Genomic DNA, 27,954 nt, shown 5'->3' with positions numbered 1-27,954 from the left:
ACTGAACAATACTGCAAAAGTATGTTTGTTCATAAAGATAATGACAGTTCCTTTGGAAGGAAGATGAGTTCTAGCACCTGAGGCTGAAAGCTGTGTGTTTTGAGAAGCGTGCTGTAAAAAATTAAAATATTTGAGCTTCCTTAATCTTTGATGCATGTTCAACAAAACCAAGAGAACTACTTCACTCAAATCTGAACCATTTCACTTCTCAATAAATTGTGTTTTTAGAGGAGCAAGACAGGTTTCCTGACAAGCACCTGAAAGACGCGTTTTGAATTTGTTTCAAAGGTGTAGCTTTTCTCAAGAAAACCATACTGAGGACTGTTCATTCTCATGCATGACACTGTTGCTCAAGGCTGTTGCCAAATGTCACAGTACCACTTGTGACAGCCACAGGGAGAAGGGGGAGTTTTCACAATAGGAATTGTGCAATCAGATTAGCCAGTCCAAGGAGGATTATAAAGATGTGAATGATCAATGCTGGCCACGTCAGCTGCCCAGCACGATGCAGGGAGATCACGTAGATGAGAGACGGATACACGAATACAAAGGCCAGACCACATGTGGCTCCAGAGTATCTAAGGGAAGTGGGGGAGAGGGGAAGAAAAGAAACAAAAGAAAAAAAGAATGCTGTGTGTTAACTTTTCTTTCTCTTGTCATTTTCCCCCCACAAACCAGTGAACAGTCTGGCTGAACAATGACTATCTGCAGTCGCTAAACATCAATTTCTGTTCCTTGCTGTCCTTCACCTCCACTGGCATTTAACTATCCCCATCTATGTTGCTCAGCTCCCTGCTCCCCTGTACCTGCCCTCTGACATGCCCCTGGTGTTTCAGCCACATCCCCAGATGCTTCTGGGGACTGACTCCGTATCTTTGACTTGATGTTTCTACTTTCTTTGCGGAAATTTGTCAACACACAGCAGAAAAAGTCTGGATAGTGCATCCTTTTTGTAGCCTTCCTTTACTGTCAGAACTACAAATCTCATTGCACCCCAGCCACCTGAGGACACATGTTAAAGCATGTAAGCACAGAAATGCTCTTGAATCTGCAACTTTTATTTTGATTTATTTAATGAGCTCCTAGTAAACCATTCTCTAGACCTGAGAAGATGAACATGCCCTCCTAGTAACATGGTCAACCACAGCAAGTGAAACATTTAACTGTTCTATTTCTAAACCACTCCCTTGCTTACTAAAACCTTCTCACTATTTTCCCCCACTGTCAGTTTCCACCTACTAAGCTGTACTGCAGCCAGATGTGCATTATTAACTACAAAACATAATTTATTTTAAATATTTGAACATTTCTTTTAGCCAGAGTAAACATCATAATAGAGAGTAACCATCTGCAACACAAAACCAGCAAATACCAAAGTCAGACTGTATATAGAAAATTTATCAGCTGGAAATTCACTGTTCAAAATGTTTGATTACTACGCACAGTATGAACACATTAGCAGAGGTCTGGATCAGTCTGCAAACAGAGAAATATATTGTATGATATTTATTTGGAATTAATAACTAGACCATCTCTATTACTGGAATAAAAAAGTTTCACTAAAAGGAGGGGTAGAAAAAAAAAAGGAAATGGAAAAAAACCTCAAGATCAGCCACTGAACAAAAATAAGTTATTTTGCTACTCTGGTCAGACCCAAGCCTGTCATTCTGGTTTTATAATTGCAGATTTCTATATTTTTAAACACCTCCCTCTCCTGGTTGCTGTAGTAAAGATGCAAACTAGGAATGAATGACAATGATGACAAATATGGTGGTGTCAATGTAAAAAATAAAACTCATTAGATTATTTCCTCTAATCTTTCTCAATTGTAGAAATACTAGGTGTTCAGTAACGTGGTAAATTTAAGATATCTTTTAGAAGTACAACTTTCATGTCACTTTTCTCTTTGAAGTTACTTGCTTTCTTGGATTTTTATTATAGACTTTCAAAACAGCTTCAAATGGTCTTAACACCATTGGTCTTAGAACAAAAACTTGAGAGAAGATACACAATAACCAAGCAACTTTTCTACAGACATCATATTCTTTCATCTGTATAGTTACAAAGTCCTCAGATACACTTCCAATGAAACTTGGGGAATCATCCCAATCCCCTCAGACACAGAGGCACAATTACAGACAGCTGCATGTCAGAACTTTAAGAGAGCTGTTTGTTTATACTTCTAAACTGTTATTCTCAACTTTAAAAGGTGTAAGCCTCACAAAATAGAAAGACAGAATTACCTGCACTGATACTGTTCCTTTTCAACATCAAGAGGCAAACATGCAGCAACACCACAGGCAAGTTCAGTGTACAAGCAAAACTCACCTTATGATACCTCCTATATTCGGATAAAATCTTGCCATTGCTACTCCAGCTCCTACAATTGCCACATTCAGGACAAGCACATGGAAAACACTACAGGAAAGTGAGGAAAGAGTTTTTTTTAAGAGTGTTAAAAATCTATGCTGTATTTATTACAAAATACCACCATTATCTTTGATTTATACTAACATTTAACTGGTATATGCATGGTGTTTCCATTTGCACGACTCACTCTATTAAAGCTAATTAATTTCACAGCAAACGTAACATCTACTGAATATTCAGAGTGCCAAACTCTAAATATCTAGTGTTTTGACTCAAAATATTCTTAAGGGGTAAGTATGTGTAATTTGGCAGTTCTTCTGAAAACCACCATACATGCTACTTGGCACTCAAGTATTTCAGATGGATATTCAAATACCAATGAAACAATGCTGTATAACTTAATTCCCACAAGAAAGAAGTAGCTTGTTCAGAGAATAATCTGAATTGCTCAAAGTGAACTAATGGAAACCAGAAGAAAGGAAAAGATGCATCGAATGGAAAACATTACATAGAATACTAAGGGGGGGGAGGGAACATCTTAAAACTTGAACTCTAATGCATTTTGATAGAGGACGAACATTTAGAATGTTGGACGTCATTTAATATTTGATCTCTGTACTATTTCTGTTGGAATTTTTTGTTAAATTTGTTTTAACAAATAATCTGTTGCTTTCCCTTTTGCATTAAGTATGAAAAAAATTGAGATTTTCTGTTTAGCAAAAGCAGCTTTTAATGTATAAGACAAACCCAGTGTAGTCATGTACAGAGCTAAGACTCAGGAAAGCATCACTTTTCTTTAGAGAATATGAAATGCTGGCATATTTTAACATAAGGTAAAGTCAGGAAATATAGTTAAAAAATGCAGTATTTTGGTCACACCGCTGTTTCTACGAAGAGAAAAAAGAATTCACAGAAAGGAAACATACATACACTTACAGGTTTTGTTTATTCTTTTGGATCATTTGATTTCTTAAAATAAACAAAATCTGTAAGCCAATGCTAATTTTTCCTTAACTGTAGAAAGCACCTCTATTATGGAGGATGTCACTAACTAACAAACTTTTTAAAAGTGACCACTTCCATAGCTGAAAGGCTGGCTACCCGTTTCCAAGAATAAAAAATAAAATCCCAAGAATCAGACCTATTAGGGAAATAAGGACCAAATGTTCACTGCTTCTCTAATATTGCTAAGGAAAGCCAATTAACTAAACGGTTCATAAAAAGTATTTGCCATTAAAAATTACTTCCTCTCCCCCCACACATACAGCGGATTGCAAAATCTTACTGTCAGATAGCACAATTAAAGACAAAAGTTTATGAACACAGAAAATGACAGCACTTCTTCCATTCTTTCTTTGCTGATATTAATTTTTTTTAGCAAGAAGGATTAAAAAGACTGCAGGCTTAATAATTCAAGAACGCTTTGCAAATTTGTGTCACTTCAGAATTTTTTAGCAGAAAACCTGAAAAAATTCTGAAGTATTTTATTCTGGCATGCTTTAAAACAGAAGAGATTTTTGTAGTGAAAGTTGTTGCTTTTCAAAAAATTAATTCTAGCTTCTTAAAACTTCAAATGCAAAGTAGTATGTGTGTGTATTTGGTGTGAAATGAAACATTTTTCAACTTCTTGATCTGGGAAAAAATAATTGGGTTGGGGGGGAATGTGTTTTGGCTCAATTGAAAACAATGGTCTCACAATGCTGGTGCCTGCAAAACAATTCAGTAATTGCAGAGTAGTGCTTTGCAGTTTTAATTGTTACAATTAAGCAGGATCCTCAAGAACAATACCAAAATCAAAAAGTCTGAAAAGGATTTAAATCCATCTGTTTAAGGGTAAGAAATTACACTGTATTTCTCCCTTGGAACATCTTTGCTCCTTTGTCTACCTTTTTGAAACATCCCACGTTGTAACCATGTTATTGGGTAACAGGCGTTTAACCTGCAAACCCTTTCTTTTACCTCGGCAGATATTCATAGTTCATCTCAGTTCCAGGACAGGAAACAAAGGTATTATCATTTAGAAAAAAACTATCCTTCTGAATAAAGAAGAATCTGATATGCAGGGCTAATAGTAGCTGTATTATCTGAGATAGTATTTTTTGTAAGACTGTAAGTTTCATGCAGATGTGCTCCAGAAGGAACAAGCATTTCTCATAGCCTGTGATATTTTAACAAGTTCTAAATTGCTCAGTTTTAGCCTGACACTGGCTTATGGCACAATTAATGGTCATCACACATTGCAAAAGGGAAGTCAGAAAAACAGTATTTTTGGGGGGCATAACCGTAACACCACTGCTTATTACGACTACCGGAAGAAAAGTACTTAGATTATGTTAGAGATCAGAAAGATGATTTGGCCCCTTTTTACCTAACCACCCTGCTGGCACACAGCTGTTTTCTAAGCAGCATAACTTTATTTCTCATGGTCAATGGCAGCACAGTTTGGTGGCCCATGCCAGGGCTGGACTGTCCACCTGGGCAGCCTGATTAGGGTTGCTGCTTTGAGGCACAGGTTGGATGGTAATTGACAAGAGGCACACCCACAGCAATCCAAGTGTGGCACATGGTGCTCCATCTTTCATATTCTGTCCTCCGTCTCAATATTCTTGGTTGGGCAGATGAAGACTCTAGTTCTTTTCTATAAAGGAAATCACTGCTCATCTGCAAAAATCCCAGAATCTCACGAAAACGATATTGGGGGGGGGGGCATGGGTGGGTGTGTGGAATCAAGCTTTCCCCTAAGTCCTGCTTTTTTTCCCCATTGTAAGGTTAACCTGTCAGATTGACAGAGTCGAGAAACAACCTGGTATGCCAGAAGATCATTAGAGGGCTTGCTCTATCAAATTTTCTCCTGCAGAAGTGGTAGTCACAGTTAAGCCACTGAATGACAGTGACCCCATACGTCTAATTAACTTCAGCATCCTCAAAGCAAAAATCATATCAAAAACTGTGAAACCAAACCCTAGGGCAGGGGACATTCAAAGAAAGAAACTGATTAAAAAAACACTCAGGTCAGACGCAAAGAAATTAGAAGTGCTGGACTCAGCATGGAGTCACAGGGTGAGCATACACAACAACGGAAACAGGAAAGCAAGGAAAAAAGCAAAACAGGATCATTTAAGTAAGAATTTTTGAAAGGTTACTGTATCTAAAAATGCATTTCCTTCCTGGAAATCTTAGTCAAATGACATCTGTCAAAAGACTATGAAACACAGCAGTTAACAAGCAAGACAGAAGCTAGGTGAAGAGCAGATAACTAAACATGCATGCAAAGAGCAGAAATGTATTTCGTTGCACCAGAAGACACACATCTGTGGGAGAACTGGCAGGTCTGCTGGGCTACCATGGAGTAAAGGGAGGACAACCCTTAAGGAAAATCAAGTGACTTCTGTCCATCAGCTTATTTAATCTCTCAGAACAGGGAAGATGTTAAAAAGTTTTAAAAACTGATCAGATGACTGTACAAAGAATTTTATGAGTGGCCTATAATTAATCAAGGGAATTCTCTGTCACAAATATCACTGTAGCCAAGAGCCAATAACAGTAATAAAAAAATTAGCTTTCTGTACATATAAGAAGATCCAGAGTCACGTAAGAAACAGCAGATAAACCACACGCTTCTGGCCCTAAGTCATCCGTTAAATGACACCATTGCAAATATATCTCACTTTAGAAAAGAAAGTAATTTCCCAATACATGACATTTTGGCCTTCCTTTACAACCCCAGGGAGAGAAGAAGGGAATGAACAGTTACTTGGGTTTCGTCCCAGTACATCACTTTCTACGTTGTAGTCTGTACGCTAGCATACATTTTGTAAAATTAAAGAAGGAATTAGGACACCTTCTCTTGTCAATGAGTCTTTTGTAGGAAGCACAGAAAGGCTAAAGGCTTTGTGATGATGTCTGTCAGAAGCGCCCAGCATGTCTACACACGTTATTTGTTTTTAACATGGGCAGAGAGACACAGGCAACTGATACTGGAACATAACAGAAAGGAGAATCCCCCTTCTTAGAAGCAGGGGGGCTTTTGCTCTCCTCCTGACTGCTGGAGGACATATGCCGGAGGACGTAGGATGCTACCGATTTCCTCTGTGCTTCAGAGAAGCAAGCTGCCACTGTTCAGCTGATCCCTGATGTGAAACCTGGGAGAAGAAAAAGTTATGTATAATCTGTTTAAGCTTTTAAGTTTGGAGGGGGTGAGATTCTTCATCAGGCAAGACTATATGTTAGTAGGATACTCTATGGATAAGCACAGCAAAGCACTGTTAGTAGAAAAATAGCACTGCAAAGTATCTAAAAAGCAGAGTGGGACAGAAGACATGGGGATCAGTCTTCAGACAATAAAAGCTCCCTTGAAAGTGAGTAAATGGTTCCTCATTATAATCCAGTTATAATCCATGGCCTAGCAGCAAAAGCCAGGATATGAAACAGGATGCTGCTTTCGGTAGAAATTGTCTTGGATTAGACCAACTGCCAAGACTAAGAACTATAAAATAGCAAACTAATACATTGGTGCTTCATCATATCCAGTGACAGACAAATAGTAAAGAAAAAGGAGTTAAAGTAAAGAATCAAATTGATCTGAGCAATACTGTCACTGCTAGGAAATAAAAATTATCTGGCAGCCCTGTAAGCATGTGTGTGATCAAGCTATTCAATCAACAGCTGGCTTTAAGATGCATCCATCCAGAATTCCAAGTGCTCCAGCTAATAACCTAATGGCTATCTGTTAACTCCATCCATACCAGCATCACGTATCCACAGCTGCAAACAACTGCCTATATGAAGAAGCCTGGCTTTTAATATCAGGGAGCTTCCAGTTTATGTGTAATCTGCAGCATATCCATATAGAGCAACCTAGGGCTTAAAAATCGAGATAGGAAAATTTACAGTGGGGACTTAGACCAAAGTAGGATGGTTTCGTTTTGTTTTTTATAAGAAATAGTTGGACAATTATAGCCAGAAGGTAAATTTACAAGATTTTCTCAGTTGCAAAGGAAATTTAATATAGGAAGGATGCACCTATGTAAATACATGTGATTTAGCACATTGAATCACAGGGTTAAATGAGGCTAGATTGCCAACAGAGATCCTCAAATGCACAATCAATATGAATTCAGCACACAATACCCAATGTGCTGTATAAACGGACAGATGGATGTACCATCAGTGCACACCCCTAAATCCCACTTGCACAACCTGAAAATAAAAATAGGAAAAGGTAGCAAACCCATGTAAATGCACAGAATCAGTCACAAAAATACAAGATTTTAAATGGTGGGTTTTGTTTTAGTTATTTCTGGTTTGTACTTTTTTTTTTTTTTTTTAATTCTAGAAGAACAGCACAGAACCCCACTTTCTGTTCTGCTCTTTTTCTCCTGCTTCATCCTTTTGGTTCATTACTTACATAGAAATTTTCTCCAGTTAAGTGACTGGGAATAGTCTCTCCATATATATACCTTATGCACACATCTAAGAGCTAAAGCTTGAGACTCTGCAAATCAGTTGTCTTACTGCCCAAGAACCATTAGCCCTTGACATTGAAGACTGCACTAAAATAAGACAAGAATGTACAGCTACTAGCAGAGTGCTCATTTTCCTACACAAAAGCCATGGAACTCATTATTTCCAGGTATGTTCTTCAGGGTGGAGCAACAGGCTCCCCACTGAGACATCAGTTTCTGTCAGTAAAAGCTACTTCTTTATATTTACAAAATGCTTCCCCACAAAAGCAGCTCTGGGAAAAACTCAGAATACCAAGATATGTCCTAGAAAGGTGATAGAGGCACAGTGCTACTTAAGGACCTTCATCAGCTTTAGCTCCTTGTGGGAACCATTCAACAAAAGACATATTTCACAACCAGGTAGTAAATATTTACTGTCCTCCTAGAGAAAAGGTCCTGTGCATGCTACCAGTCTTCAGTTAGACTTCACTGCGTAGAAAAACTAAGGGCTGACCTTGCTGGTTGTAAATACACAGAAGCCAGACCCTGGAAGTTAGCTGAGTGATTTTTGTGCTATATTTGAGATACCTGGAATACCAGAAAGGGAGACACAGCCAGCCAGCCAGCCAGAATGTACTACCGTATCACTATAGATTGGAGTGATTTAAGTGGCTTCCTAGAAACCATTTTTGACTTCTCAGAAACTTTAAATACCTCCCTATAAGGAGTCTTAAAAGAAAAGAAAAAAAAAAAGTGAGGCTACCCACAGGACATCCTGGAGACAAGAACCAAGCAAGGATTTGCATCATCACATTCGTCATACCATGAAGGCTTAAAACAGCAAGGTGGAATTAACCTGAGAGGAGACTGGTATGAAGCTGTAGGTTCTAGCAGAGGGCATGAGGGAAATGAAAACCATTCTGGCCAGGGAGTAATATAATATAAAGGACATGGCTATTTCCCAGTGGCTGTGAAATCCATGTTTAGCACTTAAATCAATGGCCTTGTTTCCAACAGTAACTTGCAGCAGTTCCTAAAAATGTCCTCAACATTGAACTGCGTACAATTTAGCACCAAAAAAAGTAGGTACTTATTTCACTGCCTAATTTTAGGCATCCAATTTCTAGATCTTCTCATACCTATTTTAGGATCCAGAAGAAACCTGAAACTTGGAACAACGTCTTCCCAGACCTGTATGCTACTGCTGATGCCACAGAGGAAATACACATTTCTTCCTGAGATATTTTTTTCCTTTCCTCCATCAACAGTAATTCACAATATAAAATAAGAAACTCGGAGATAAATGCCAACTTCTCTGCTGTGACAAATTCAGACAATACTCCAAATATAAACGTCCTAGGTTTTATTTAAAAAAAAATAGAATAAAAACTAAAATTGAAATCTGGATTAGCTCTTCTCTGGAGTTCAGATGGTGTACAAATGCAGGGGTGTGCCTCATCTCTGAAATTAGCATGTGAAAAGCTACTTTTATAAACATAGCAGCAGCCTAGATGACACAGCTAACAACTCACTTAGCTATCAGTTCTGTTTAAAAACAGATGGATGATTACTAATTAGTAATGCACAATCAAAACACATATGGCACCCTGAAAGGTTAACATCCAGAGTGTATGTCGTTCACAGCTTAGAGATTGCTTGATAGAAATGTTTCTGGATTGAATAAAATTTTTTTCCTGTATAACTTTTTCTTTGCCATATAAATGCAGGACACAAAGGAACCGTGTTGACAAAATTCCTCTGTTTATTGACAAAATGAAGAGCTAAAACAAAAGAAACCCCCATTCTATTCTGCCAAGCTGTAGCAGAATGTAGCTGACCTGCAGGCAAGTTTATTTTGCATGCCTATTCACCCTGACTCTACAAATATTGTGAAAATAGCTTTTGAAAGGTATCTAATGCAGCAAAAGAAATCCCCAAAAGCTCAGCTAAGTTTCTGACAACACAAAGCCAGTTAAGCAAAGTGGACCAAGCTCTTGTCAAGTAGACTTCTTACCTTGGGTAAGCATTTCCAAAAAATTGTCTTAACAGCTGAACTCGTGCCAGATAACCCAACAGTGGGTACACAGTCATCATCTGGAATAGCAGGAATATTCTTGCAACAAATGACATGATGTCATCACTGGGAAAGTTATCTAGAAAATTCTAAACATAAGAATAATGTTACATATATTAATGGTGGCTTGATTATATGTATCTGCTGATTTTTAATAGCTGCATGCAAGAAAGGGATAAAAGCCAAGCAACTACAATTGTTAAATGAACTCCATGAGATGAAATACCCTCTCCCTCTTTACAATTGCCTTGCCTTCAAACACCAACTGATTTTTGAATATTACAGGGCTGATGTCAGCTTTCAAGTCAGCATTGAAGATGGAATTATTTTCTAATCTTCTGAGCAACCTCAAATTATCAAGGTTGTGGAAGGATCATCTGTTTTTTAGGCAGACGGATTCATATGCTCCTATTACCTGTCATATCATATCTAGATACTAAAAACAGTTATTTAACCAGTAAAACTGGATCATATACAAATGAGGACGGGATCATATACTACACGTGGGAACATCTGAAAAAGCATTATAAGACTTAAGTATCATGGAAATATAAAATGTCTTTGTAGATACTTACGATAACTACAGAAAATAAATGGGAAGACAATCACTTGTCATCTACTGTTTTAACTGTGGATTTCACCCCATTAAGTTATTTCAAATGGTTCATAAAATCATTTCATGGTTAAACAGTGTTACCAGTTCTGACTAACCTATAGTCAGAGGAAACCTTTAAATGCTGCTTTATTGCTAAATATTATGCAAGATACATAAAACACCTAGCATAAAACAGATCATCAGTTGATAACTCCTATCTTTGACGTAATTTATGGTGTGGGAATCAGCCCTGCCCATAAGTAGATAAGAGTTTAATGGCCTTCACAGAGTGTTTTGTGTGGTGCTATTATCTGAAGAACTCTGCTGGCAAGGCAGAGTTAGACTCCAAACCTACCCAAAGCGAGGACTCCTATCTAAACAAGCTTGCATTCCCATTATACTTCTTTTTCTGGAGTACCTGAAGCCAGTCCCAATGAGTGGGATTGGTCACTGCACACACAACTAAACATAAACTTTTCAGGATTAAAGAAGCCAAAGAAATTAAAGCCTCAACTGTTCACTCGTTCATTTTGTGCCCATGAGTCGTTAGCCAATTGACCAGAGTCAAGGACAGCTGTGTCTGCCAGTGTGAGTCACACAACAAGAAGCAGTAGCAGTTCTTTTTTTACTACGTATTTCTTAAAAGATCAAGGACAAATATCTCAATAAAATATCTCACCTGTTCAATACATTCTTTGGATAGTGGTGGTGAAGGAAAAGATGCAAAAATTATCACTCCGACATACAGATATGTCAATCCCACCAGGAAGTATGCAATAGAGAGGTCTCTCACCTGAGAAAAAATAAAATCTTATTTTGCCCAGCACTGACACACCAAAACAAGCAAAATAAAAACCTCATGAGATGATTTCTATTGCATTTATTACTGTTACTGCTATATTTATTACCAGTTTATATTTATCACTATTACTTTTACATTTTTACTTTCTGTTACTTGAATGGGGACTCCAAATTTGGTCCTGGATTAGATCAGAAAGCTGCAAGAAGATACCTCAAAGTGGAGCTAGACAAGTATTATGTATCTATCTACATACAGAAAAGGCACCAAGAAACAGATATGACAACAGATGTAGCATGTTATGGCTGGGTGCACAAACATACACTAGTTATTAAAACAAACAAACAAGAAAACCCTTCTACTTTCTTACATTCACCTATTCCTACTAAGAGCCTTGGGTCACAGAAACAGCTGTTGAGGACAGAAAGCCCAGCGATGCCACATGTCAGATTTCTTGTCAGGACTGAAATCTTGCAATTGAACACACCAGCCTACCCAACTGCAGATACAACATAAAGGATGGTTTTTAAGAAGCTGCTTTAAACCCTAACAGGATGATCACTATACACTGGCTTCAAAACAGAAACTAATTCGTCAGGCTTCTGTATGAATGGTGTGATAACAGAATGCATAGCAAATACACCATTAAATAAAAAATACAAATAAAACAGAAAGGCATAGGTAGGCACACAGGTATATATGTCCCTTAGCTTTAGCATTGTACTTTATAATGACTCTTTCATTTAAAATTGCCTATCTGCTTTATTACTGAATTTCTATAAACACCCCAGGCAAACGCACCAAATAATAGTAGAAGATTTTTAGGAGAGAGTGCTGAAGTTAGGGTCATAAACCTTAATTTCAATGTTCACTTCTGACAATTTGGACTATATTTATGAAGTACCTGGTATATAAAAGATTGTCAACTACACAAACATCATAAAGTTTTCAGCAACATTGAGTACTGAAAAATCTACTCAAGTACTTTATGAAATTGCAGAATCCATATATACACCAGTGACCTCACAGCAATGTACTTAGTGGGTTATTCTTCTACATCAACTCTTTTTTTTTTTGAAATAAAGTGGGAGACCATTTATTTCTAGTTATTAACTAACTATATTCTATATAAGCTTATGCTACACTACAAAACACTCATTACCTTATAGCATAACATTTATTCAGCTGCTGCTAATAATCAGCTTCTTAAAGGATTACTAGTAATGCTTCAATACCTGACCCTATTTTCCTGTGATTGAGAAGCAAGTCTTACTAGCTCAGGCACAGCATCAAATTATTAGGACTATATGGCTTCCAGACCAGGATCATAATTAGGGCCTCCAGCCAGCTCACTGAGTGTGGGCAAACCTTGCTCACATCTGTGCATGGAAATGTTTCCCAAAATGTTTCTTCACACTATCTCCTTGACAAAAGAAGCATATCCTATACATTTCTGGGGGCTTCCGAGGGCAATGCAGTCCCTCAGTCCCTGAGGAAAGTATAAAATGCTAGATTATGAGTTTCAAGAAAAGTTCAGAAGGAAGCCAGTTTTTAGTGAGGGAAATGGAATCTCCCGCTCATTTTGCCAGTGCTTTTGCAGCAGAAGATTGATGTCTTTTTCTCATCAGCCTGTAAGAGGCCAACGACATTTCTCATCAGGCAACAACATGCTGTTAATGTGTACGCCAGGGTGGCCCTCATGCCCCTGGCAGCTGCACGCTTCCAGCTGCAACCTCTTCCTCCTGCTGACCAGCTACACACAGATGGAAGATGCTTCTTCAGTCTTCACTCTTCTTGCAGTGGTCACTGAGTAAGGACTATCAATCTCCATCAGAGGTTGAGCAATAGCATTTTCTGTAAGTTATTCCCAGGATTTTTTCTCAGTGACACGACAAGCTGTACAGGTTTTCATGTAACAGCTACATCTACAAAAGCACCAGTGCCCATCCTAAAAAGTGCTTTCAGGAATACCAAATCTGAGCATCCAGATTTCTTATAGGTATTTATGAGTCACTTCCATTAACTGCAGGAGCCAGAGACTAATCAGGGTAAGGTGGTTTTGCAGAAAGACATAGACTCTCATCTCTTGAAGAGAGGACTTGGACAATTTTTCAGAATGCACCCAAGACCGTCTTAAGGCTCATCATCTAACAAAACATGTTTCACTTGCTTTGAATTTGGAATTTTAAGTCTATTCTTCATGCATAAAGACAGCATAGTATCTCGCAGTTGTTGTTTGCACTCAGCCTACATGTAAGCTCCAGAACCAACTGTACAACTATTTTTGCAGTGACAAGTACTTGCAGTTGTGAGGGCAAGCAATCTGAAACGAAATTCTTACTGAGTCCTTTGGACTACACTTGATTAAGGGTAGATAGCTGGTGTGCTATTACCTCTGATTATGCTAACAGTTCATGTTCCTACAGTTCTTAAGGGTGTAGGCTTTAACCTGTACTGAAAGTATGTGCTGAGATAATTTTAATAATGTATTTTTGTAGCATGTAACACAACAGACCCTTTTCTTCAGGTGGTGTTATCACACAGAGAATACACAGATTTTGATTTCTATAGGTAACAAGAAAAGAAATAAACATAACTCAAAAACATGCATTTATTTTTCTCAAACATCCATCAACTCCCTTGCAAACATCTGCTTCTGGATATAAGACAGTTATCTTTGTACAAAAGTGTGTGTTTGTGTACATTAACAGGAACATCTGATTAATGTTCATTACTCTTCAGGAGACCCAAGTTCACTCTCTAAAGACCTTGACTACAAATACTGTTGAGACAGCATAATTCCAGATAGAACCAAAGGATACATGGAAAGAGATTAAAAGGACTAATTTTAAGTAACAGAGCAATCATCACATTTGTCTATTTTAAAATTTATATTAAGATGCTTGTATTCAGAATGGACATCACTGTGGTGGAAGCTGCCTAAGCATAAACAATATGGCAGTCCTCACACCTAGAGTATATAACCTAAGAATCAAATGTAGAAAAATTGTTTGACAGAATGAAGTATTTGGGGGATCAGAGCAGAAGCAAAGTATAAAAGATAATATGCAGGTCACAGTCCATAAGGATCACTGCTTGCCACCTGCCAAGCCCTTGTCAAGTACACCTGAAGTAACCGGCAGATTCTGAGGTGGAACTTGAAGAATGTATGTTAGCTGCAGTTGCTGCTGACCAGGAGCTTTTCTGGTCAGATGCACAGAACAAACTGTTAACAGTGCCTCTGGAAGAACAGCAAATTGTTGACTGAGGCTGACAACAGCAGCAGAACAAAAGCAGGAACCAGCCTCCTAACAAAAGGATGAGTCTGATAAATTAGGCGGAACTAACAAAGAAAAGACTGAAAGTAGAAGACATTATTTCACACTCATAGACTAGTACCCAGGTGCAGGCTGGACCTATGGCACAGGACTGGATGCAGCACAGCAAAGGCTCTGTGGCTCTACGGATATTTCCTATATGATGCTGAAAAGAACAGGCAACTTTCAGGTCTTGTTTTCCATGTTGCATGCCATGGAGAATATAGCTAATTTTTTCCTCAGTACCACAGTGAAAACTAGTTTGTAGAGTTGCTTATTGGGTGCAGAAGCCTTATCAGTGTTTAGTAATTATCACCACATTAGAAGAAGTACCTTTGATCATCTCATTTCAGATTGGTCACTTCTCGAAAGAGAGATGGTGCCTCTGTAATATCTCAACAGGACTCTGATTCATATCATAAAAAGTGTTACCTGTCCAAGCACCAAGGACAAGTGATAACATTTTATAGGGTGAAAAAAAGTACTTTACCAAGACGCACAATGCTATGCATAATTTTGGCTGAAAAGAGAAAGCAATAGTAGGGAAGCATTAATGGAAGTTCACCCTGTTTACACGGAATAAACAGTTTTTCAATAATGCAGAAAATACGAACCATCCACAGCTTCACGCCTTCTGCAGCTACCACTTGGACAAAAACCATCTCCCCGTTCCCAGCCTTTCCCCCAAGTAGGTACACAAACAATTGTTAGGAGACAGCACTAGCATATTCATCTCTGTAGATCATGCTCTGGGCTTGTGCAGCATCTGCACAGTTGTTCAGGGAACCAGGTCACAGATGTGAATCAGAAAAACAAAACAAACAAAAAACCCCCAACCAATCACCTTTTTGTGGCTGCGTTAGTTTTCTACACAGTTTCTAGAACAGTTGCTTGTGCAGTGCACTAAAACTTACACTGACAAATACAAGGGGGCAGCAGCGAGACGGGAACAGGGGCCTCAACTTTGAACTGCAGACTAAGAACGCTACTCACAGGGCTTCTCCAGGCTGTGCTGCTGACATTTGGCTTACTCACTGCACTGCTTTTCTCACACCCACACCACTGTACTGGAATAGCAGCCAGAGGAATCCTCTCACCACGTGTGTTTTAGCTCTGGGTAGTGATATACACCTGCGACCAGAATGGAAGCTGCTATTGCTTTGGATTTCTGACTCCATAAAAGGAATGTTACTGTTTCTCTTACTTTTTCCCACCTCCCCGAAGAGCTGTTCTGATGACCACTAGCTTCAGCAAACTAAAACAGTACTTTTCCAGCTTGCGAAGTTCTGTGCCTTTTCACAGAATTCTGATGGAAGTGAGATGTTAAAAAGTCAATCCATGAAACAGTGGAGTCTCCATTTGACTCTCCATGAGAAACGGATAAAAGAAAGCACTTTGTTGATATAAATACATAGGAAAAAATACCCTCAACACCATGACTTTTGACAGAGCTTGAGACCCCTATACATATGTAAACCTCCCACTTAGTCCAGCAGCTTAGTGAAATAATTACACAACAGTTAGCTCTTCAAAAGCATCAGTGCTTCATTTAACATTTGCAAAGCAATTTGAGACCTAGGTGAAAGGCTCCTGTACAGCTACAAACAGGGAAGGAAATCTCTAGCCAAATAAAACTACAAGAACCACCCTCAGATTTGGTTTCCCATTACAAACCTTTCCTGCCATAAAGGTGTTCTTTCTGTGCAATTTAAACCCGGCTCCTGATATGCAAGAGTCTTGTCAAGGGCTTGGGATATATGCTAGGGCTGACTTGGAAATTCAACTTAAGCTCCAGGGAGGGCATTCAGAAAAGCTGATTCAAGTGCAGGCAGCAGTTTCTTCCCTCTTAACACAGGAAAAGCAAGCTGGAGAAGATTCCAGGTGCTGCTCTTTGCAGCTGATTGCTTGCTCTGATGTAAATGGAGGGGAAAAGCCACAAGAAAAGTCTTGAAGGTGGCAAGGAGGCATTAGGCATCCTCTGCATACACAGTTGACTGCTGGAGTGACCATGCCTTTAGAATTTGAAAGCCACAGCTAAAGAGAAAGAGAAATCTTGCCCTTTTCCACACTGTAAGATTTTCTTCAGAAAACCGAGAAGAAACTTAAGTTTTCTCTCTCCACAGCTCTGCCAGCCCCATCTTTAGTTGTTAAACTATTTTCAGAAATGCCCATAAACCCCAAGAAACTTTCCTGGAGGAGAGTTCATGACTCCTTTGCAGAGGCAGTCACTCGCAAGCTGGCTTTGGCTCACAGGGACAAAAAAGTATGCAGATTACTAAAGCAAAAGGTCATTTCACTGCATTGGCACATAATCTGCACTTCATGTCTGAATAATCAAATCACATATATTTTATCTGATGTGTTATGTAGGCAACCATCTCTAGGTGGCCTTTCTTGAGCAGGGAAGTTGGACAAGGTGACATCCAGAGCTCCCTTCCAACCTCAACCACTGCGGGATTCTGTGATTCTGTACCAGCTTTTCATACAGCTAATATTTAAAAATCTTGGTATGTCATTGTAGTTACTGTTACAGCCAAGATTTTAATGAAGCTGGACAAGAATCCTGGAAAGTAGGAAGGAAAAAATTAAATAATCAAAATAATTACAGTAAAAATGTACTCTAGGACTTCAACTCTTTACCATGTTTATTCCATTTTGTATTTTATAATGGGAAGATATTAAGAATTAATTCAGTTCTATTTGGATGAGAAGTATTTAACTTTTTCAAGAGCAAAGGACCAGTTCAAAGGCTACATATCACAAAGGTTCCCAATCCAGGCTTCAACTCTGAGGACTTCCTAAATAGGGTCAGGTTTCCCTATGAACCTTGATTTGGATTGTCGCAAAAAGCTCCTGAAGCTACTCTGAGAAAAGGTATTATATAGACCTCAATATTATTGTTCATGACTCTGCTAAGATCAGTCCCATGCCAAATATTCTCCAGGATTTTTCACTCTAAAATTGGTCAGTTTTTCTAGAGTCTTACAACACTGTCAAGCCTTCTGCCTCTTGTGTGTAATTTGGCCATTTAATACCAGACTAACCACAAATAAGTCTGGGACATTCCTCAAGGCTTTCATTTGAATACATTTGTAATGCATCTGTTACTTGTTGGTAGCCAGTGAAAAGTATGTATAACTGATTTCTTACCAGATCGCAAAAGTGAGTTACATTTTCTGAAGCTATTACAGTCCTTGGATCAATTTCAAGAGAAGCAGACAGGAAAAAATTAGTGTCACTTGGCAATCTAGATTCAAATCAGCACACTTTTGTGAAATTACTTACATTGTTTTCTTGATTCCTGTTATTTTGAAGAAGCGTGATGACACAATTGTGGATGAAGAAGGCAAGTGTCAGAACCCCTGTGAGCTGAGGGAACAGAATTCTAAACTCTAAGGGAGGGAAAAAAGTGTTAGTTACTTACTTCTTTGAAACAAAAAATGCCAAAATGCAGACGAGATACACTGCTGTGTAGTCTACTGGCAGAAACATGAACTTGCATGTTGAAATGGGACAATCCATCTTATCTTTGACCATAGCCAATGCAGATATTTAATCAGGAAGTACAAAATGCATAAAGACAGTGGTTACTATGTAACACGCTCTACAGCAAAGTTTCTTGAGAGACCCCAATCATCAAAGATTATTAGCTTAATCTAGGATTTACACAAAGAAGTTTTTCTGCTTCTAAACAGTTTAACTGGAAAGCATTTTTTGAGGCAGAAATTGATTGCAGTGAGGCTGTATATCTATTCGTCCCTACACAGGGAGATGGGGGCGGAAAGAATCATTTGCTCTGTATCTTTTGTTCTTAAGAAGCTACTTACGCTACCAGAGGAAAAATGACATCTGTGGACGTTTAAGAGGTTCTGCTTACAAAACAGGGCATAAAGAAAGTCAGAGCAACTTTTTGTCTTATCCTATACCTTGCAGCATCTATGAATAAAATTTTTTTTTGTCTCCACAGGAATAGCATTGCTCTGCTTCTTTTAATACTTGAAGGATTATGTTCACAAGACTGTGATTCCAGAAGCGCTGCAACTGGTCTAAGAATTCACCACTGTGTAACATCATTAAAGCACCATCTTTGTCAGTATTACGTAAGGATATATGTACTTTTTAGAGTGTTAACAGCAATTAGAGATCCATGAGCTGGCTCAGCTTCTGGAAAGCATCCAGCAATACAGCAAAACACTCATCAGAAGCTCACAAACCCTTACAGATGAAACCACAGAGAGCTCTATGCAAACACAGATTTCTCTTAAAGCACTATGAAGTCAGCAAGGTGAACACACCCTGGGGCAATTCATGAAGGGCTCATCCAGGCTGAGAGAACATGCCTTCCCTAGGACTGGATTCACTGTATCTTCAATACCTAACTAGCATGATGCGCTACTGACAGAATTGACAGTGCAAGTGACTTTTGGGCTTGTTTCCATCCACTACTTTAATCTCAATAATACAAATCAAACCAACAGATTCAGAATCTCTTTCAGCACTACATTTCCCCCATCACTACAACAATCAGCAGTAGCTGGATTCATACACATTAGCTTCATGCTTTGTCTGTCTCCCAGCAGTACTAGTGGCATGGTCAAAATAACGCTCTGCTTCTTAGTGGCCCACAGCACATGTGTCGTGCCATAACTCATTTTACACTAGGATTGCTTAACAGATCTTGGACTTGAAATTCAAGATGCTTAAAACCTGATTTCTTAGACATAGGCCGGTTTCCAGTTTACACGAGTTTGTTAGTGAACCTTAGTTTGCACATATTTTCTCCTGCACTCACAGGAAGAGTCCATAGATATGAGCTCATGTGAGTATTTGATGACTGTCTGCTGGGGAAGTTCAGGTTAAAACCATGTTTCCATGCTCACAACAGAGCAAGGCCAAACATTGTGGTCTATCTACTGACTGAGCAGCACATACTTCAATATAATTTCTGCTAACAGATAGCATTAAGAATAATGCCATACAAAATAAATCAGTTCATTAAGATAGATGCTAATCATCCAGTGTTTTGAAATCCTAATTTCTACATTGGAGACAAAAGCAATTTGTTAGTCCAAAATTCCGCCTGAAATTAAATGCAGTGATGGAGGAAAATAGATAGCATAGATAGCACCATTTCAGAACTATCTACATCTGTCTTTAAGTTCGTACTTAGGCTGCAGCAGTCAGGGCGATTCTTGGGGAATTACGGAGCTAACCCAGTTCATCCTCAAAGCACCTGCCTTGGTCCTGCACACAGCCATACTCAGCAGAAATTGCCTGGCTTTGAAGACTTAGCCAGAATGGACAATATTTTTTTTTTCTTGGTGACATGACTGTTACATAGCCTTTCTTGTCTCTTGGCATTCAGATCATGAAACAGGGTTCTGAATGTCTGGCTGAGATGAAGAAGGAAGGACCTTCAGCAGTTGCAGAAAAATGAACAGATTTGATGATAGCTAGGGGCTGTGGGACGGAGAAAGGGAATACTAGGTTTTGAGCAGACCTCTTTGCCATATGTACATGGAATACACTAGCCAAGCTGTTTATTCTGCTTATTATTGTGCCAGATCAAATTCAGTTGAACTAGAGTGCTGAATCAACCCAAAGGGAGTGGTAGAAGTAGCTGCAACACCACTGCAACTGTGATGTGAACACACTTAAGCCAGTTGAATTTTGTATCAGTAACTTTACTTAACTACTATCTGTAATTTACTCACTGAGTTGTTACTTCTGTTGCCACAGTGTATTACCATGATTCCAAAAATTAGATCAGATTCTATTAGAGACATGGAGTAACTCTAGTGTTTCTTTTTTGATCTCTATCTTGCTAAAGTAATTCAAAACCCATTTTAATGTTTTAAGTTATTCTTGTTTTCTTCTCCAATCCTACATTATTGGACCTAACAATAATTTGCAACCCATTTGCAAAACTATTAGTACAGTGCTTATTGTGACTGGAAAACTCAAAATGCACAAACCCACAAAAGAAAGCCTACGAAGGTGCATCTGTCTGAATTTTGCCTTAAGTAAATACCTAACTTTTAAAGAAGGGCAAAATACTCTTGTTTCTAAGATCAGAAGGAGTGATACAATTCAATAGTAAAGGACATAGCTCCTTGGAGATAACTGGACATACAATTTTGTCTGTTGTAAAGTATGGGGAAAAATAGCTAAGACCTAACCCCAGATCTCTCATTCCAGGCCTTCTAAAACAAGAAGCTGATCTCTTTAAACTATCCGTTCATTCAATACCACTGTAACAGTAATTTGGAAAGAACAAACAGCAACTAAAACAACGTTCAATAAAAGAAAAGAAACATACTGGAGAACTAACAGGTGTTTCAAAGAGAAGAGCTAAGATTATGGACTAGCACCTGAGATAGATTGGGAAGTACAGGAAAATCATACTCATAAATCATGGTGAATGAGCTATTTCATTTAAACAAGACAGTGTGTGAGAACTTACAGCACCTTTACCAGTCAGTCTGTCTACAGTTTGTACTGCTACTGAAATAGGCACGATCTGAAATCGGTGCAGCTAGAACTTACTATAATACAGGCAAAACAGGACTATGGCAAGCTCCCTGTCACATGACATACGTTGGAGGCACCTCTGATGGGCACTCCTCCACTTCTCCAGTGTCAATACTGTCTGCTAATTAAGGAACATCACTGAGAAAGGGACTCCATGTCACTTTGTCACAAGAGATCCCTCCTGAGCCTCTACATGCAACATCAGACAGCAATTCCTCACTTTATTTATGTCACAGAGGTGTTAAAAGGTGAATAAGAAAGTAATTCACTAATTGCTTTAAAAAAAAAAATCTTAAACCCATCATATATATGCTTCATTACTGCAATTTAACTGTCTTACCTGGTACAAAAAATTCATTCTCGGTAAACCAGTTGTATTCTAAGTGGATTCCCAGACAAGCAGCCTTTACAGTAACCAGAAAAACTAAGTAGACAACTGAAACCGTACCTGGAAAAGACAAGAGCCAAACAAACACCATGAGGCAGCAGAAAGTATTTGTGCTGTGTTTCATTCCTGCTCCATCCAACCAGTTACCAGCAGCCAAAACACTTCAGGTTGGTATTCATTCTTAAAAATATCGGCTAGTTTTCTTCTTTATTTCTTTTATAGGTCAGGGAGAAAGAATAATGCACTTGCACCCAATGCAAGCTTTCAGCATCTTTAATGTTCTCCAGATGATGCACTAGCCACAGCGGAAGAAGTACCCTGTAATCCCTGCTCTAGGCAGCAACATATCAGTTTCAGCTTCAGCTGTCAGGTTTTTACTCTAACATGAGACAAAGTTGGCCACAGTACTACAGCTACTACAACATCCATTCAGTCATTGACTTTTTGAACCAAATGGCCCAATGATACAGGAACATTTACTGTAGTTGTGAACTTTACATTGGGAACTAGAAGCCAATAATGATTGCTACTGATTTAAACCTTATCTTGATCATAACCTTTGATAACCTTGATCATAACACTCGATTTGCATTCCCTTTCATTGGTTCAGAGGCATTCAGCAATACTCTGCACAGCTAGAGGACTATATATAAGATCACAGATGGGTATAAATGCCTTGCTGTGTCTGCATGTGGGATGGACAGCATATGATCTTGATTCCTGCCATTTGCAAGAGATAAAGGCAGAATAGTAACTACCTAAAAATTGAAGGAAACTGTGCAGGAGTAATTAAGGTTACTGTGATGCAACCTCACAGCCAATAATACTGCTAGTCACCAGAGAACAGGCTGCAAGTAAGTAAAGACAAAAACCCAGCATTTTTACAGTTTGGAATAAAGATAAGATGTAATTCCATTCTAACAGTATCTCCAAGGTTAAAAAATAAACTGAAGAAATTATCTTTTGATTACACAGAGCATAATCAAGGAATTAGGAAGATAAAAGGTTCTGTACTTGAGGATCAGCTTAACAGCTAAAATATTCTGTAGTTTCCTAATGATTTAGGTTTCTGTAGGTGTAAAGATAAGTAAAAATTCTCTATTAAGATGCACTTCAGCATCTCAAAAGTTGCGTTCCATTTTTTCTTGTCCTATAAACTTCAAGGTTTTAAAAGATTAAGGCAACTTTGAACAATTTCTGAATTACATAGTTATGAGAAATTTAATATTTTAATATTCAGATTATCAAATAAAAAAGTTGCCCATGATAATGTGCTTATTTTAAAAATAGATACAGTTATGGCTAGATCTCACTTGATAAAAATATTTTCTTAACCCTAACATTATACCTAGTCTACATAAAACTCTTACTTTTTACACGATCACTTATCCAAGTTCCAGTGCTATATTTTCATTTAGTGGTCCGAGCACAAGCAGATCCAAGGCTAATTAAGTGTCATACTGGAACAGAGGACAAACTAGATCCTCAATTCCCTGTCCTCTACCTCCTTTACAATACATCTCCACTTTTTTCAACACATTCTGTGACCCCAACTCCTCTTCCCTTTCTCTTCATTATAAGCTTCAATGCTACACCCTCAGACCTCTCCTGCTCCATAAACTGTGACCAACCTAACCCATCACCCCTGTGCTTTATCCCATTTACCAAGCCCACCTGCCTTGGTCTTCTATCTCAAGACATGGAAGCAAGAGGAAGTCACAACTTTTGTTCCTGTAGCACCGAATAGGTCAGGGTATTGGGAGCTGGGGCAAAGCACAGCAGCAGGTTACACTGACTGACTGATGTTGTGACTAATTAATCTACTGACTGGTAGCAAACAACTTCAGTTCAGAGGCAATTAATCTTTGGAAGCAACTGTCTGTGTTGAAATGTTTACTAGATGAGGAAGGGCATACCTGACTGTTTGTGCCAAGGTGGTATACATCAAATGCTGTAGAGTACCGTGTGTACCACTGTTTGGGAAAATCTGCTGCAAATATAGCAGAACTTGTTTTACAGAATTATCAAGGGAGCAAATGAAAAAAAAATTAACTCCCTATTAACAATCACACTCAAGCAAAGCAGGGTAGAAAGCCTGTAAGTGATGAACAAACCAAGCAACGAACCACTCTGAGGCGCCATATGAGCTGCCTGCAAACTACTGGAAGAGTGGCTGGAAAGCTGATTGGCAGAAAAGGACTTCGGGGTGTTGGTCAACAGCTGGCTGAACATGAGCCAGCAGTGTGCCCAGGTGGCCAAGAACGCCAACAGCACCCTGGCTTGTATCAAAAATAGCGTGGCCAGCAGGACCAGGGCAGTGATTGTCCCACCACTCCGCACTGGTGAGGCCACACCTCAAGCACTGTGTTCAGTTTTGGGCCCCTCACTACAAGAAAGACCTTGGCATGCTGAAGTGTGTCCAGAGAAGGGCAACAAAGCTGGTGAAGGGTCTGGAGGGTAAGTCTTATGGGGAGCGACCAAGGGAACTAGGGTTGTTTAGCCTGGAGAAAAGGAGGCTCAGGGGAGACCCTATCACTCTCTACAACCGCCTGAAAGGAGGTTGTAGCAAGGTGGGGATCAGTCTCTTTTCCCAGGTAACCAGTGATAAGGACAAGAGGAAATGGCCTCAAGTTGTGCCAGCAGAGGTTTAGGTTGTGTATTAGGAAGAATTTCTTCATTGAAACAGTTGTCAAGCATTGAAACAGCCTGCCCAGGGAAGTGGTGGAGTCACCATCCCTGGAGATGTTTAAAAGACATGTAGACGTGGTGCTTAGAAACATGGTTTAGTGGTGGACTTGGTAGTGTTGTGTTTACGGTTGGACTTGATGATGTTAATGGCCTTTTCCAAGCTACATGATTCTATGATTCTATTCTATGATTCTACTCATTGGAGTAGATTTCATTGTTTTCTATACATTTTAGCCACAATGAACCAATGCTTTAATATTACCTGTTACCTACCTAGGACATTAAACTTAGCAAAGAAGGATGGAGACTTCAGATTTAGGAGGGGCAGAAGAACAGCAATCAGGTACAATGGTACTGTTCGTGATTTGTTCCACCACTCCTCGAAGAGTTCAAAATCTGTACTGTTGCCAGAAGAGAACATCACACTCCTGTTCTGTGGTGGGTGACCGCTAGCAGCACTTGGACAAATGACTGGAAGAAAGGAAAAGAAAAATATCCCCAGATGAAAAGGGTTTTACTTGCACAGAATCTTCATAGCCACGATCTCCTAATTTCTGGAGAGTGTTTTACCTATGAGGAATAGGACCACTCAAAACCAATGTTTGACAACTCAGTTCCTAAGTTCCAGTTTTTCATGAGGAGTTCAGCACTGAGATTTCACTGCTAGGCACCTTGCACTCTACGCTGACAAGTGCTACTGTTCTTTCAGCTGAGCACAACAAAAATACTAGTTTGTTTGAAGCCTGAGCTGTGGCATATGATCAGCCTTCAAGGTCACATATCTATAACTAAGTGTGTTCAGTGTCTACATCCACCTGCTGGAATCAACTCATAGTAATGCACCTCTGCATCTGACTGCCTATTTAGCATTGTTATCTGTCCCTGCACGCTTCAGTACGACCATACGAACCAAGATACGAGCGTATCTGTGTACAGAAGAACCTGTATTACTCTAGGTTGCTCTGGGAACACACAAATTAAGGATGACAAGAAAGCTGCTACAACAACTGGCAGGTCTAGAACTCATGCACTGAACAAAAACATCCTGTCATCTTAGTGCCGTGTCAGGTGTAAGTACATCACTGCTAGACAACACAACAGAAGCAATTTAAGATACACACCCAATAACACTGCCAAAAGGGAATGTCGCACTCCTGTTTCATGGTGGCTGATCAATGGCAGCACCAGAACAAGTGACTGGAACAAAACCAACCAACCAAAAAGATCCCTTGATAAAAACATGTTTATTTGATTTTTGCTAATACCAGCATTTCTTTTTAACACTTGACTACAATTGGGATGTTTTGAAGTGTGAACCTATCTTATTGTTCTCATAATGTCTTATTTTAAATTTTGGTATCACTCAATACTTGATAGCCTCACTCCCAGATTGGCTACATGTCTGTTCTGCTACAAACGCAAAGGTTCAAAAAGTGTTCTGTCAAATTCCTCGAGAGACAATTATATTACTTTACTTCCATTTTTCTCATTTGTTCTCTCTCCATTGCTTATAACAGTATTGTTTCACAGACCTTGAAAAATGCTTTTGTTCTTACTGATCTCCTTGGTAGCCCTGAATGCCTGGCCAAGAGTCATTTGAGCATCTGGCAGCCCTTAATTTTGTGAAGCAGCTGCTTTAAATCTTTCAGTTGCTGGAGGATGCTGTGGAGTATTGTTGTCTACTTTGTCTCAAAGCTATACCCCCTGCTCTGTAAGAATGGGACAGGACAGCAGAAGCAGGAGAGAGCACAAGAGAAAGAGCACGGCAGCAGCTATTGGTGCCTTGCGGCAAGGACCGCAGTAGAAACAGGATTCAACACTAGCTCAAATGTAAATCAATTGTTTTTCAGAATTATTTTTTAACTCCTTTGCCTCACTCCAACAGCTGCTCTCCAGAAACACAGCTGCGGCTAGTGTGACACACGGCTGTCCGGCTGGTACAAAAATGTTTCCTCATTCCCATAAGAACTCAGGATAGAGAAAATTTTCTACTCCAGAACAAAGCACTGCATGTTCGGTTACTATATATAGGCAGGAAGATGAGAGGCTGACAGTGCCTAGCTCTTGCCTTCATTCTAAGTTATTCTGCCGAATTAAGAACTCTCAAAAGACCTATCTTCATACTGGACTGCAGTTTCTTCCCTTAGTTGTGCAAATGTCAGACTCTCCTCAAAACAGTCACTTATGTAGCCTAAACACTTGTTTCTTTCTGCGCTCAGCATCATTAAAGTTGTTCTTAGAGCATTTTTTAAAATAAGAATGCTGCTGCAGAGGTGGTGAGGAGCAAATATGCCCCAGCCAAGATTTTAAACAGTAAACAGATCTGAATTTTAGGGTGCAAAAGTTAAAATTCCTTAAGGGAATTCCTCATTGTGCAACTGCTGTTGAGAGGTCTAACTTTCATGGGTTTAAGGAGTATGTGTCTGAGTATACACAAACTTGTAATTTGCTTTTTAATCCTTATTCCTAGTCTCACTTTATTTTTTTTTTTTCCCCCCAATCATTACCCTTTCCAAGTGTGTGGTTATTTGTGGAAGTGCAAATCCCATATACCAAATTAGTTTTTTTAAAAACAGGAGGCTAGAACCTACGATATACACTTTATAACTCAAATGTGGTTAGGAATGGAAACATGATGATTTGCCATTAAAACCCCACCCCTACCCCAAACCAGGAAACACAATACTAACAGGTGCTTCTTACCTTTGTTACTTCCATTAGTGCCGGGAACAATATCTGTTACATTAATGTCATGAACAAAGTCTGAAAAGAAGAAAATCTTACTATCAATGTCCCAAACCTGCTATTTGGCTTTTATTTGTTGACTTGATAAAAATTAAGTAAGGAAGTATTTTGGAAAATTACATCAGAGGCTCGATATGGCAGCTTGCACTCCTCCCAACCCCAAGTGGAAATTTTAAAACTTTCTTTTAGAAGTGTTTTAAAGTAGCCTCCCACTGCACCACTTTCTTCTCAGCAGCCCCATCCGTTTATGAAGTTCCCAAGCCTCCCCTCCCAGCTGCTCATTCCTGTTCCCCCAGCACACCTCCACCTGTCCTAACTCCTCAGGTCTGCAGTGTTGTACAGTAGGTTAGTAAGGAGATGCATCTTAAAACCAGCCTCTTCTGGGACAGAAAAGAAGTGCATGCAACAGTACCCTTAGTCCAAATGGTATTATATGGAAAAAGCTTCCCCTACTCATTTTTCTTATGTTTTTTTCAGAAGAGGCTCTGTGGAATGCTTTTTCCATGTTGTATTTTAAAGAAGGGAATCTCCGGAAAAAGGTTTAAGTCTCACTGTCTACAGTTATCTCTAGTAGTATTTTGTTTCCAGTACAATCCTGTGCCATTTTACTGCTCTGCCACACCAGACATTTCAGAGTTTCTCCAACTTCACCAGTACGAGTATTGGATAGCAACTTCCTTGTATTTATGTACATATACAGATAGAAAATACCCATCAGCTTGGAAATTTAATTAGTGTGTGTCTGGGTAAAATTTGCTTCTGCTGCATGTGGGTGTATTATGCACACATAATATCAACTGGGGCAGTAGGCCTCATGCTTTTTAAATACAATTAAGAGCAGCTTGTTTCTCATAAAGAAAGCAAAAAGTCCTGTGGGAAGAAAACTGGTTTTTGTTTCTTCATTTTGATTTATGACACCCTGAATCACAACTGAGTTTCTCATACTTACTGATATCAGTTCAGTGTATAAAACAATCAGAAGTTTTAACTAAAATCACTTATC

The 27,954-nt window shown here is 39.0% G+C and overlaps 1 protein-coding gene across 1 annotated transcript in view; it reads right to left on the bottom strand.

The window, feature by feature from the left end:
* Positions 1–260: 260 nt before the first annotated feature.
* SLC38A9 (solute carrier family 38, member 9) overlaps positions 261–27,954 on the bottom strand; it is a 39,850-nt gene continuing 12,156 nt past the window's right edge. Inside the window, exons 7-14 of the mRNA XM_009697750.1 lie at positions 26,910–26,969; positions 24,480–24,677; positions 21,471–21,578; positions 17,885–17,991; positions 11,163–11,276; positions 9,829–9,977; positions 2,329–2,418; positions 261–578 (exon numbers count right to left, since the gene is read on the bottom strand). Of these exons, the coding sequence (XP_009696052.1) occupies positions 413–578; positions 2,329–2,418; positions 9,829–9,977; positions 11,163–11,276; positions 17,885–17,991; positions 21,471–21,578; positions 24,480–24,677; positions 26,910–26,969 (992 nt within the window). The 3' untranslated portion in view covers positions 261–412. The remainder of the gene's footprint in view (positions 579–2,328; positions 2,419–9,828; positions 9,978–11,162; positions 11,277–17,884; positions 17,992–21,470; positions 21,579–24,479; positions 24,678–26,909; positions 26,970–27,954) is intronic.

This window comes from Cariama cristata, unplaced genomic scaffold, assembly GCF_000690535.1.
Source record: "Cariama cristata isolate BGI_N322 unplaced genomic scaffold, ASM69053v1 scaffold7673, whole genome shotgun sequence".
Lineage (NCBI taxonomy): Eukaryota > Metazoa > Chordata > Aves > Cariamiformes > Cariamidae > Cariama > Cariama cristata.
Note: the sequence above shows the minus strand (reverse complement) of the source record. Positions and strands in the feature narration are given on the sequence as shown.